This window comes from Gigantopelta aegis, chromosome 4 (assembly GCF_016097555.1).
Source record: "Gigantopelta aegis isolate Gae_Host chromosome 4, Gae_host_genome, whole genome shotgun sequence".
In the NCBI taxonomy this organism is placed as follows: domain Eukaryota; kingdom Metazoa; phylum Mollusca; class Gastropoda; order Neomphalida; family Peltospiridae; genus Gigantopelta; species Gigantopelta aegis.
Genome location: NC_054702.1, coordinates 33,868,251 through 33,882,296, shown reverse-complemented (window position 1 = coordinate 33,882,296; position 14,046 = coordinate 33,868,251). Strand labels below are relative to the sequence as shown.

Genomic DNA, 14,046 nt, shown 5'->3' with positions numbered 1-14,046 from the left:
TGGTTGAGGAAATATAGATGTGTTAGAAAAACTTGTAATATTGCAAGAGGATAAGACAAAACAAATATTTTAAAGTCTAGACTGAAGGCTTTAATACAGATAACATATAGTTAAAGTCTGAAGACTTTTGAGGGAGTCTTGAGCTTGGACTTTTAATTTTTTAAAACATGCGGCCAGGAATCACAAAGATATTTGCTAATTTACACACAAAAACAAAAAGAAAGAACCTCATTTTGAAATCGGAGATTCACAACAATGAATTTGATTTTGTTAATGTCCAAAAAAACTATTCCATAAAACTGTTACATGATTCAGTTTTAGTGCATCCACTGTTTTTTGTTTGTTTGTAATTTTAATTATTCTATTTCCATTGAATACAGATAGGTAATGTAAATGACATAACTACTGCTTATTCAGTTCTGTATCCTGTCACTGGAATCCAAACTTTCCTCTGTTGCAATATCACCAAATAATTAAACCAACTCTTTTCTTAGCACAAATGCAGCAACACTGGAAATATATGTAAGCAGATCTTTTTGAAATTGTAGGTCTTGAATGCTATAAAAGTTAGAGAGTCTGACATCATTTTTGCGAATACTCCTAGATTTACCTAAAAATATTGCACACCGCTATTACACAAGAAAAGGGTGTTCTATGCAGCTGTTACATAAAATAATATATGCTTATGAACCTGTAGTCATAATGGAAGGGGTACACAGTAGAAGAATTAAGGCCATCCCATTGGCTGTTGGGATGTTTGGACCAGTCTACTAACTGTAGGGAATATGCACTAGTTATGAGGACAGGTGATGTATCTATAAAAGAGAAAACACTCCAAGTTTTCTCCAAAGTCGTAGTCATAGCTATAATTTGTTTACTGTAAATAGATGCAATCAACATCAAAATCCTCAATGCCGGTGCCTGGGCTCGATCCAGTGACCGTGTGTCTGTCTCGCTGCCGATGGAGCTGGAGGACTACATCCCACAGGTGGAGGAGTTCTACAAACACAAGCACAGCGGCCGAAAACTTCAGTGGCATCACCTCATGTCCAATGGCATTGTAAGAAAACTTGTTTATTTATTTTTATGACTTCTTTATGTTTTTTTAACCTGTCTTAATTTCAACTTGACTCATTTTGCGTATCCTGTTGGTGGGCCCATTGGGCTATTTCTCGTTCCAGCCAGTGCACCATGACTGGTATATCAAAGGCCGTGGTATGTACTACCCTGTCTGTGGGATGGTGCATGTAAAAGATCCCTCGCTGCTAATCGAAAAGAGTAGCCCATGAAGTGGCGACAGCGGGTTTCCTCTCTCAATATCTGTGTGGTCCTTAACCAGATGTCTGAGTACGTCGTTAAATAAAATGTCTTTCTTTCTTTCTTTCATTTTGTGTATTAAATCTTTGTTCATGAACAGCTGAGAACATGTTATCATCACACCACTATGCGAGGTAGTGTGGGATTTCAGAACAAGAACACGTTCACAAACACACACTCATCTCTTCGAAATGTTTAGGAACTGATTGATGCATTGCATTGGTTTTAAGAATTATTATTTTTTCTCCAAATAGTTTTTCAAAAAAGGAAATGGTGAATAGTTTGTTGAAAACAAAAATGGTTCATGCCACTTCTAATTTAAACTTCCTTCATATCCTAGATATTATTGTGCAATTTAATATGTCATTATTATGGTTTGTTATTTAATGGAACATTCTCTTGTTATTCTAGATCACATTTTGTAATGACATTGGCCGATATGACCTGGAAGTGACCACGTTTCAGATGGGAGTGCTCTTTGCCTGGAACCAGAGGCCACGTGACCGGATCACGTATGAGAGTCTGAAGCTAGCCACAGAACTACCCGATGCAGAACTTCGCAAAACGTTATGGGTAATATGCTCATTCTTGGGAGTAATCCTGGGTATTTTTGTCAGGTTTTGTACTGAAGCTTCTACCTGTTTATATGTTCAGTTTAAAGTGGCAATCCACATTTTACAAGATAATTAAATCATTGAGGCTTTTTGGTCATTCAAAGTAGATATTGTATGCAGATTTATTCTCGTAAGATCCCATTTGTATTATAATTAGGCCATTATAAAATAAAAGTAAAGTCTCTGTTTAAAACCACAAGTTTAAAATCTCAACGTTTCGTCAACTAAATGTTGACATCGTCAGGAGAAAACTAAACATAAAAACAGGAATTATAAATTAAATGCTAGATTTTCATCTAAAATGAAGGTGGAGCACAATTTTTTATTTTTTATTGTCTCATTTTTACAAAGTAAATGGGTATTACTTTTTCAATGGTTGTAGCTGACAATTTTTGTGTTTAAAAGTCCAACATTAAACTTTGCGTTTATAGTCCATCCCATTCTGGGTTTTTTTAAATAATTTTGGTTTGGTTTGACGTAAGAAAAAAGTAACTATAAATCACGTTGCATTGACCTAGGACTTGAAGTTTGGGAGAAACTGATCTATAGTCTGTCAAATCCTTTAATAAAAATCTTTTTTTTTGTAAATAATTTCTGTTTGGTTTGAAATAAGAATTTTTTTTTTAATGTTTTGGAAATATAAAAAAAATGACAGTTTTTGTGTGCAATTAAAAACATAATCAGTTTACAAATACATAAAACTGTAATACATACCATAGTAAGAAACCGACACAGCGTTATGGCCACCATTTTGGTTTATATACGAGATTACTCTATTTGATTAAATTCACTACAGATAAAATAGTCAAAGCAAGACTATACCAATCCATAAACCAAAATGGAGGCCATAACGCTGTAAGCATCGTTTTTTTTATTAGTTTTATTTCTTTGTAAACCTTTTTTTTTATTTTATATTGCACACAAAAACTGTCTTTTTTTTATTATTTCCAAAACACTTTTACTTTTTTTCTTACATCAAACCAAACAAATTATTTACAAAAATCATTTTTATAAAAGGATTTGACAGACTATATATGAGTTTCTCCCAAACTTCAAGTCCTAGGTCAATGCAACTTGATTAATAGTTACATCAATGGATGTTGATCTCAGTGCACCAAAAGGAATTATGGTAGGCAAGACACTTAATGCCGCAGTTTTCTTGTTTGATGGCTTCAGAACATTACAAAATACTACACATAAAGAATAAAAAAAACTTTCTACAATTAAAACAAATGGGGGTAGGCCTGTATTCTCAGAGCGGGTGGGGATGAAATAGCTTTTGGTCTAATTTGTTATTTTTCACAATTTTCTCATAATCATGTGTTTATACATTGCTAAACAATTAAATTTACATTTATTTGTTTCTACAGTCTCTTATAGCTTTTCCCAAAATCAAGAGGCAAGTTTTAGTCTGTGAGCCAGAAACAAGATCACCAAAGGAATTTGACGACAGTACCCAGTTTTGGGTAAACCAAGATTTCTCCTTGATGTAAGTATTTTGGAATTTTTTTTTTTTTTGAAAACTACAGCAATTTAAAAAAAATTATGATGTGAAAACACTTTGAATGCACACATCAGCAATCTTCATGTGGATTCTCGACTAGTGTGATAATGGCATCACTCTAAAAGAACTACAGTGTGAATGGCTTGAAACATTTGTGAAAGAACATTGGATTATCAGTTTTCTTTTCATACATAACCTAACCTTTGGCCTATGACACTATCCTCTGACCAGTACATTCTAAAGGCCAGTCAAATTGCTAAAATCTTCCTTTGTGTCATAGGCAACTTGTTCAGGTGATAGAATACCTACTATAGGATAGCTACTAAAGTTTGTTTTGTTTAATGACACCACTAGAGCACATTGATTTATTAATCATTGGCTATTGGATGTCAGACATGGTAATTTTGACACAGAAATAGAGAGGAAACCCTCTACATTTTTCCATTAGTAGCAAGTGATCTTATATATTCACCATCCCACAGGCAGGATAGCACATACCATAGCCTTTGATATAACAGTCGTGGTGCACCAGCTGTGACAAGAAATAACCCAATGGGCCCACCGACGGGGATCGATCCCAGACCATCCGTGCATCAAGCGAGTGCTTTACTACTGGGCTACGTTCTTCCCCAAAATGATATTTGATATTTCTTTCACCAAACTGATTTCAAATTCCTTTCATTGTCAACAGACTTGTTTGTATTTGTTTTATTTTATAAGATGGATGATTCTGGACCCATTCTGACTCTTGTACTAACAGTTATGTATACAGTGCTGTAGATGGGTAACATGCAACTCAGTGGTAAAAGATTTCTGAAGCTCAAAAAAAACCCAGATTACTAAAAACAAAAAATGTATCCAAGGAGGTCCCAATCAAATGTTGCTGATTTTGAAGGTAGACAAATAATTCGAGGATGTTATAAATGATAGGTTTTACTGTATTCTGACTACTACTGTAATTTGAAGACATTGAAAAAGGATAAGATCAAATTAGTACTTAAGAAGATATTTTTTAGTATTTATAAATAAAGTTGGCTCGAAAATGAAAAAACCCCACTTTCAATGGAGTTTTCTAATTTTGTAGTAAAAATGGCAAGATTCAGAAGCGAGGGAAGATGAATCTCATTGGCCGTCTCCAGCTTTCCACAGAAAAGAGCAAAGAGGAAGACAATGAAGGCATAATGCAGTTGAGGATACTGAGAGTTCAGGTATATATATATATATAGAGAGAGAGATTATTATATGACCGTGTGTGTTGTACTGATTTTACAAAACCAGAGCCAGGATTCTTGTAGTGAGGGCGAGGGTAATACATGAATCCTGATGGGCGTTTCGTAAAATCAATAAGATTCATATGCGAGTGTAATAATTTCTTTATGTCATTCGTTGTGTATGTGAAATCGTTATAACACGTGTCATACTGGTTATATTTCCCTGTATATCTTGAACTATGTGGATAATAAATTAGAGGTCATCATCAGAATACTGATAGTTCGGATACATATATATTCAGAGCTCAAACTTAATAATTTGTTGCCCATGGCAATTGTGTTTTTAAATTGCCATGGCCCATTGATGGCAATTTTGAGCCTGCCTATGGCAATGTTTTTTAAAGTTACTTTTGCAGACATGACTGAAAGGTATGAATGTACAAAATTGTATATACATTTTACCATAGTTAAGATTTTCTGATGGTAGTAATTTTTATCTCACGACACAAAAGTGCCAACGGTGGTGTCCCTGACTTAAAGCAATTTATATCATGATGGCAATTGATATTGGTGCCATCATTAAGTTTGAGCCCAGTATATTTCACAATATATTATAGCGGTCACAAGGTGTGATCTTTTAAATGATTGAACTCTGTTGTGGAAGGACCGGCCTCGGTGGCGTCGTGGTAGGCCATCGGTCTACAGGCTGGTAGGTACTGGGTTTGGATCCCAGTCGAGGCATGGGATTTTTAATCCAGATACCGACTCCAAACCCTGAGTGAGTGCTCCGCAAGGCTCAATGGGTAGGTGTAAACCACTTGCACCGACCAGTGATCCATAACTGGTTCAACATATGCCATGGTTTGTGCTATCCTGCCTGTGGGAAGCGCAAATAAAAGATCCCTTGCTGCTAATCGGAAGAGTAGCCCATGTAGTGGCGACAGCGGGTTTCCTCTCAAAATCTGTGTGGTCCTTAACCATATGTCTGATGCCATATAACCGTAAATAAAATGTGTTGAGTGCGTCGTTAAATAAAACCTTTCTTTCTTTCTTTCTGTTGTGGAAGGGTTTTGGTCTATTATAAATCCCTGCATAAAATTATGTTCAGAAGAGACATTTTCCAAGCTATTCACAATTTTAAAACATCAAAAAGTGTCATTAAACATAAACATTAGTGTTGTAGTGACTTTTGTCAACTCTGAAATGTGCCAAGCCATGTTTAAACCTGTTTAACAAAGTATTATCAGATGTTTTACTACATTGTTTTATAACCATGTATTTTCAGGAAGCTATAGTGAAGATCATGAAGATGAGAAAAAGAATCACAAATGCTGCCTTACAAACAGAACTTGTTGAAATCCTTAAAAACATGTTCCTACCATCAAAAAAACTCATCAAAGAACAAATAGAGTGGCTGATCGAGCATAAGTACATGAGACGGGACGAGGACAATATCAACATGTTCATCTACATGGCGTAATGAACGTGATACCTTAGAGAAATATGCAACCTAGTGACGTGTCAGCGACATGTTGTGATGACAACAACAGAAGAGTGCTTTCTTTTCTTCTACCCAAGGAATTTTTATTTGTCCAGTATTTATTGATAAAAAAAAAAAAAATGGAAGTGTAAAATATATTGTGCTTTTACTGTGATTCTAACTTATGTGCAAATTAACAGCTAATATGGACATGCTGGCATTAGTTTGGGTTGGGTGGGTGGGATTGGGGGTGGGGAGCGAGTGAGTGAATACCAATAAAAGCATTTTTTATATCTTCTTGTGTTACTTTTAATGTTGAGGTGTGGACTATGCTACATTTTGGAGTGTGTTATTTGAAGAATTTAGAAAAAAAAATAAGGATCTTTAATGCAATGGCAACTGGTTACAATTCTTGGTCATTAGATCTGTTGGGTCCATTATGCGTTGGTGGCAGTGGATTTCCTATGATGAACACTAAGGGATGAAACCCATGGATTTCTTTATTGGGTAAAATGGATATAAATCTGTATCCTAAAATTTGTCTTAAATATGAATCCGTACTCTCAAAAAATTGCAGACATTGTTTGTAGAACGGGTAGGATTTAGCTCATTACCCGAGGTGCTTCGGTTAGAGTAAATTCCCTCAATGGACTTATTCTCCGATTGGGTTTTTCGTCCATCGCAAGTGCCCTGTGACTGGTAAATCAGAGGTTGTGGCATGTGCTGTTCCTTCTGTTAAAAATTGTTGCGATCTTGTTAAACATTCATTCATTCATTCTATGGAAAAAGTGCTTATAAAAGATCCCTTGCTACTAATGGAAAAACACAGCACTTCGGGAGGTACATAGCCCAGTGGTTCAGCACTTGTCTAATGCACGGACAGTCTAGGATGATACCCATCAATGGATCCATTGGGCTATTTCTCATTCCAGCCAGTGCTCCACAACAAAGACTGGAGTCTGTACTGTCCTGTATAAAACGGATCCCTTGCTGGTAATCTGAACGAGTAGCCTACCGAGTGGTGGAAGTTGGTGTCCCGTCATCTCTGTGGTCCGTAACCACTTGTTGATTATTCGTTAAATAAAACGTAATAGCACTTGTTTTTAGAAAGGTTAAAAACTTTAAAAAGAGGTGGGTACTCTTAGATTGGTACACACTGGTCTAGACATTTTACTATAGCAACAAGAAAAAAAATGCTGGGGTATCTACCTGGTTTACAACAATGTCCTTCCTACACATTCTATTCCATGTTGTATATGTAAAAATTATTATTGGCAGTGTAACAAAAGGCATCCATTTCCAATAAATTGCCATGGCTAAGGCACTGGGATGAAATATTTTTGTCTGAAAAAACTTGATACAAAGTTCTCTTTTTTGTTTTGAAGGGAAAGTGTCTGTAATTAAACAGAAGGCAACACTTGTTGTTGCCCCCCAGAATTAAAATTCAGCCCCTGCCAAGTAATGCAATTTTATTATGTGCAACACCTAATAGCCACTAAGTAACCCAAGTTAGGGTGTTATTTACACAAACATTCCTTTTGTATCCAGTTCATTACCAAAAGAAATAGTTTTTACAAAACTTGTTAGGTTCAATAGAAAAACATTTTGTATTTCTGTTATAATTAGAAAATTTGTTTCTAATTTTCATTATTATTCATACTTACCTAGTACTAGCACAACAACCGTTACCTCCCACCCGCCCCGAGGGAGGTCTTTTTTTTATTCAGTCATTCCGGACTTTGAATCGATAACGAGAATATACGGTCTACCCATGCGCGGGTGTAGGTTATACATCTGGCAAGGGGAGATAATTCTGCAGTGGAGGTTATAACTCAGGGTCGTATAGCATTCGGGGCGGGTGGGAGGTAACGGTTGTTGTGCTAGTACTAGGTAAGTATGAATAATAATGAAAATTAGAAACAAATTTTCTAATAGTCTTATTCAACTTACTGTACTAGCACAACAACAATGCTATAACAGAAGTGATATAACACCGTTAAAGCACGAGAATTTAACATTAAAGGGAGGAGGTAAGAAAACAAGGTGGACAAGTCTCTTCGTGTTTTGCCGGAGATTTCTAGTACGCTCCAAATAGAATTTCAAAGCCCGCACCGGACAAAGAAGTCTATCGGAATTATCCGCAGAAAGCGTACGAGATAAACATTGAATGATGGCCGGAGGAAACTCTTCCCCAGGCACCTGGTTCTTAGCCACGAAAACAGGATCAGTACGTAACGTAACTGACCCGTCCGTATTGTAATCCACCAAATCATGCAAAAAAGCATGAATCTCACTAATAAGACGGCAAGCCGCTAGTGAGACCTGAAACAAAGTTTTCCACGTCAAATGACGAAGACTGGCGAATTTCAAAGGCTTGTAGGGCTTGCCTTTGAGTGCATGAAGAACCAGAAAAACATTCCATTTAGGCAAAATGGAAGGCTTCTCAACCGTGTTTTGCAACGACTTAAGCAAGTCATGCAACACGAGATTCGTTGAGAAATCTTGACGTCCACACTGCCTCAGAGTAGTGAAAATGGACGACCGGTGACTTCTCACTGTTTGAAACTTCAGCTGTCTTTCTTGGACAAGAGCAAGAAAGTACTCAGCTAAGTCATTAACAGTAGGCGACCAGGGATCCACGTCCCTCTCAGTCGCCCAACGAACCCAAGCGCGCCAGTGACACTGGTAGACCCTCTCCGTAAAAGAGGAGACGAGCTCAGCAACCCGTTTAGAAAAAACTCGGTTTCGGAGGGAAACCCCGACAACCGCCATGTGTGAAGTCGGGGAAACCCTCCGGCTTCGGATGCCACTCTGTCCGACGCAGTCTCTGACTGAGCAGATCGGGTATCAACGGCAACCGCACCGGATCCTGCACTAAAGTGACAGGAGCGGAGGAAACCAGGCCTGATCTGCCCAACTCGGGGCTACGAGCGTGACACGACGAGGTTGTTGTCTGATCTTTGACAGAACCTTGCCAAGCAGAACCGGAGGGGGAAAGGCGTAAAAATCCAGTCCCGTCCAGTCCATGCGCAACGCATCGTACTGACTGTTCAGGCGAGTGGCAAACATATCGAGTTGAGGACTCCCCCACAACTGAAGAACTCGATAAGCCACCGTCCGGTGCAACATCCACTCCGTCTGAACCTGGGAACGACGACTCAAAGCGTCCGGCAAGACGTTCCCAGACGAAGGAATGTGTTTGGCCGATAACACCACTGCCCAATCGTCGCACGATTCCAGAATCTCCAAAGCCGCAAGACTCAATGACAGGGATTTGGTGCCTCCCCACCGATTGAGGTACGCAACAACCGACGTGTTGTCCGACCTCAACAAAATTCGACGATGTCAAAGAAGTCCTGAAATGGAGACCAGCACGACGCACTGCTTCCATCTCCAACAGGTTGATGTGACGACTCCTCTCTGAAGGAGTCCACACCCCTGACAGATGTTGATCCAAAAGGTGTGCACCAAACCCCTCGAGGGAAGCATTTGTAAACAGGACCAACTGGAGAAAGTGGGTGTAAAGGAATGGCCTGGGACATACACTTGTCCACTAGACACTCTTGGATCGGAAGAATGAACCAAGGCCCCAATGGTATCACCAAATCCCAGCTGAGACCATCCCACACTCGGGACAAATGCCATTGAAGCCGTCTCTTGAACCGTCTGAACCGCACATTCAGAGCCGCCAGCGATTCGAGATGGCCTATCAACACATGGAGCGTGCGCACCGACGCACTTTGCTCCACCAGAAGACGTTGCGCCAACGTCGTGAAATTCTGAAGTCGCGAATCCGTCGGAAGAACGGACGCCTCCACAAGGTTGAAAACCACCCCGAGATAAGTGAAAACCTGCGTTGGCACTAATTCCGACTTGACCCAATTGGGAATAAACCCCAATCGGAGAATCATGTCGATCACGAACTCCACGCCGCCGGAATTAACCAATCGTCCAGGTAATTGTGCATCCGTATACCCAACAGATGTACATGCCCCACCACTGCCTTTACTACCCGAGTAAAGACGTGAGGGCTTGTGGCCAATCCGAACGGCAGAACTTGAAACTCGTAAGCTCTGCCGTCGTAGAGGAACCGCAAGTACTTCCAAAAATCCCGATGGATTGGAACATGCAGGTAAGCGTCCTTCAGATCGATGGACGCCGCCCATTCCCCCACCTGAAGCAAAGCGCGAACAGACTGAACCGTCTCCATCTTCATAGATGGAATAACGACGTAAGAATTCAGCGGATTCAGGTTTAGAATTGGTCGCCAATCGCCATTCTTCTTCTGGGCGAAGAACAGATGGGAATAAAATCCTGGAGTGCCCAAATCTACCTCCTGGATGGCTTTCTTGTCGAGAAACTCGACAACCATCTTCTCCACCAGTACTCGTTTGTCGACAGACGGTACTGCAGGTAACCGGGGGGAGGACGTCAGTGGGGGGGGGGGGGGGGACGGAATTCTGTATCCGTTGCTGACAACCGACAAAACCCATGGGTCCAGATCTGGCAGTTCGCACCAACTTTGAACAAAATGGCGCAATCTGCCCCCCACAGGAAGATCTGCTAACGGAACCTCCGTAAGCAGATGTCGATTGTCCACGCACTCTCATCCCGGCTGTTTCCCACCCCTGGGCACCTTGCCCCGAGCGGAACCACGAAAACGTGCCGGCTTCCCCCGAAAACGTCCCTGTTTCGATGAACCACGGGCATTACCCGACTGCACGCCCGAATCAGACACCACAGGGATCTGATAACTGTCAAGAAAAGTCGATTTCTTAACAGGTGGGAGGTTTAAAAGTAGACACCGCCTGGCGCTTACGAGCAGTTCGGGACGGGCAGCAAGGACGAATTTCGCCGCTTCTTGGTCCATGACCAAGTTAAAATTGGTCCCAAGAAGTAAGGTTTCCCTTACTGAACGACTACGAAAGTAGGTTTTAACCACACCCGTCGCTCTCAGTCCCGCCAGGTAGTGATCCCGACGCAGAAGTAGACTGTTGGCAAAAACACGCCCAGCAAGCTGAGCGACTTGATGAGAGGCTTTAGAAGCCGCCAACAAACAACCCTTAGCCATCGGCGGAAGGCCCGTGACTGCTTTATCTAACCCAAATAGGAACGTACCTAAATGGTTATTGACTTGAAAAAGAAGTTTAGATAACCTCTCCAAAGTCTCTAAATCCGTGAGTGGCACACTGACATTAGGAGATGGGTGGCAGTCTGCCTTCACCCTAGCGGAAATGACCGCTGGATGTGAAAGGAAGGAAGCTCCCAATGTCTTATACGAAGACGTGGACAAAACCTTCGCCGCAGACAACAGTTTCCCGGTAGCTAACGCTGCTGGAAACTCTTCCACCACCGCCCCCAAAATACGATCGCTACCCGCAATCAAAGCATCAATCTCCGCAAGAGATTCATGCGCCTCGTGGGCTAACGGCAAGCCGAAATCCTGCCGGGGAGCGTCCGTCGCTAAAGGCCGGTTTCCAAACGAAACGCCCTTGTAAGACTGAACAGCCTCCTCCGACGGAATTGCATCCGCGCACACCAGTCGGACCTGTTCCCGTACAAAACCAAGAACTGCCTGGTAATCATAATCGTCGCCTGGCGTACCATCGGCCAAATTGGGAATCTCGTCAAGCACCGAACCTGGTGCCGACCCTTCCCCCGAACCACACACTGATTCGGAGGGAAAATCGTCTTCCGAAGAAGGAATTTTGTCAAACGACGCGCCATGCGCTGACCGTAACGGAAACGAAACTGCATGGGCAGGACGATGCGGACCGGCCGAATCTGCAAACTGGTCCAACCCCGGTCTCGCTGGAAACCCCGGCGGTGGAGGGACTGGTGGAGGGACTGATGGAGGCGATTCCTCAGGCTATGAAATTCTCAAAAAGAGAAACATAGTCCCCCCGAGTCCACCCCTGAGGGCGACCCGAAACCATCGGATCCTGAACGAAAGGTTCCGCCCAAGCAGTCGAGGGATAACGCCTGGAACCTCTAACCCGATCTGACAGGTCCGGATTGACCATCGGTGTAGACACAGGCGCACCCAAGAAAGCTGCAGTTTCCCTGATCCCTGCCGAAACAGACAACGGGACTGGTGGTGTCGGTTGAACCGGACCGTCAGGAAATTCGTACACGTACGAATCCTGCGCCGAATTCTGAACCCAACGTACCACGTGTGGATTAGCCAACCCAGTTGACGTAGCCACATGCGAACGATCTAAAAGTTGATGACGCTGTACAGGCGCCCTAACAACAGAAGGGACGCCTACTGGCGTCGCACCCGAAACAACGCCACTCGGCTCCGTGACCGAGACAACGTTGTAAGACTTCGCGATTTCGCCAAGTGGCTCGATCACCGAAAGACGCGTTGGCCGAAACGGCGCCCTCGGACGCCACGACCAACCCTGCACCAGGAATCTGGTGAGCCAAACGGCGCCGCGATGCGGACTTCATTCTAGAGCTAATCGACCCCTCCACAGAAGAACCGATAACCCGCAAGATGGGAGTCGGAACTGCCACGAATGCACTCCCTCCGACTGACGCCCCCGTTACAACCGTAACCGGCGCCGCCTCCACCGACGGAGGCAAAAGCAAATCCCCAGGTCGAACGGAGCCCGACCTGGAAGAAACCTTCCCTGCTTCAGCCGAAACAGGGAGCAACAGCGCCCTCTCCACGCCAAGCGGCGCTTCGGGTTTACTGGTATCACCATGAAGATGGCGAACAGACGAGGAGGCGCCCTTGCGCTTACCACTTGTCCGCGAGCTCTTTGAACTGGACGCCGACTTGCCGACCGCCGGCAAATCGGTATGGAGCACGACCCCGGAGGTTGCTACTGTGCTCCGCCCGTCCCGTTCACGTCTAATCATCCTCTTTCGCTCGGCGTCTTTTGACAGCTTCTTAGCCTTCCCCCACGTGGAGGGGGACCAATTTACACAGATATGACACTGGCGTTGAAAACAACAAGAACGACATGCCAGACATAACAAATGCTGATCAAACTGGGGCAGTCGTTTAAGACAACCCCCCTCGGCACACAAACCAACCGGTTGGAGCCCGAGGAAGCCGTGTCAGACATTAACCCCCTGTGTAAATTACCCAAAAGACCTCGTATGACAGAGTAAAACAAAATTACAAATTAATAAACAATCTGACAAATTTTTTACTACAGAACTCGAACACGACTGCAATGGAGGACTGCAGAATCAAAAACGAGGATATACGGTCTACCCATGCGCGGGTGTAGGTTATACATCCGGCAAGGGGAGATAATTCTGCAGTGGAGGTTATAACTCAGGGTCGTATATCGTTGTTGTGCTAGTACGGTAAGTTGAATAAGACTTACAAATTAATAAACAATTTGACAATTTGACAAATTTTTTACTACAGAACTCGAACACGACTGCAGAATCAAAAACGAGCATATACGGTCTACCCATGCACGGGTGTAGGTTATACATCCGGCAAGGGGAGATAATTCTGCAGTGGAGGTTATAACTCAGGGTCGTATAGCATTGTTGTTGTGCTAGTACGGTAAGCTGAATAAGACTACTTCATTTATATACATGTACCAGGGGTAAGATTTAGTCAAGTTGTAGTTTTTCCCCGAGGTCATGGGATTGAACTTGCTTTATCACTCATTGCAAACGGTTAACCCTGTCAAAGTATATCAAAATAGCCCAGTGGTAAAGCGCTCACCTGATGCAAGGTCTTGGATCGATATTTAGTTAGTGGGCCCATTCGGCTATTTCTTGTTCCAGCATGTACACCTCAACTGGTATATCAAAGGCTGTGGTATGTGTTTATCTGTGGGATGGTGCATATAAAAGATCCCTTGCTTTTAATAGGAAAAAGTAGCGTATTTCCTCTCTGAGACTATACCCTATACGTCATCCTCTAGTGGTGTCATTAAACAAAACACT

The 14,046-nt window shown here is 42.4% G+C and overlaps 1 protein-coding gene across 2 annotated transcripts in view; it reads left to right on the top strand.

Annotated features, from left to right (window-relative positions):
* Window positions 1-6,419, top strand: part of LOC121370436 (cullin-5-like) — a 34,655-nt gene extending 28,236 nt beyond the window's left edge. For both annotated transcript variants that reach the window (XM_041495657.1, XM_041495656.1), the window contains exons 14-18: window positions 888-1,060; window positions 1,729-1,890; window positions 3,302-3,420; window positions 4,520-4,643; window positions 5,932-6,419. In XM_041495657.1, the coding sequence (XP_041351591.1) occupies window positions 888-1,060; window positions 1,729-1,890; window positions 3,302-3,420; window positions 4,520-4,643; window positions 5,932-6,126 (773 nt within the window). In that variant the 3' untranslated portion in view covers window positions 6,127-6,419. The remainder of the gene's footprint in view (window positions 1-887; window positions 1,061-1,728; window positions 1,891-3,301; window positions 3,421-4,519; window positions 4,644-5,931) is intronic.
* The last annotated feature ends 7,627 nt before the right edge of the window (window positions 6,420-14,046 follow it).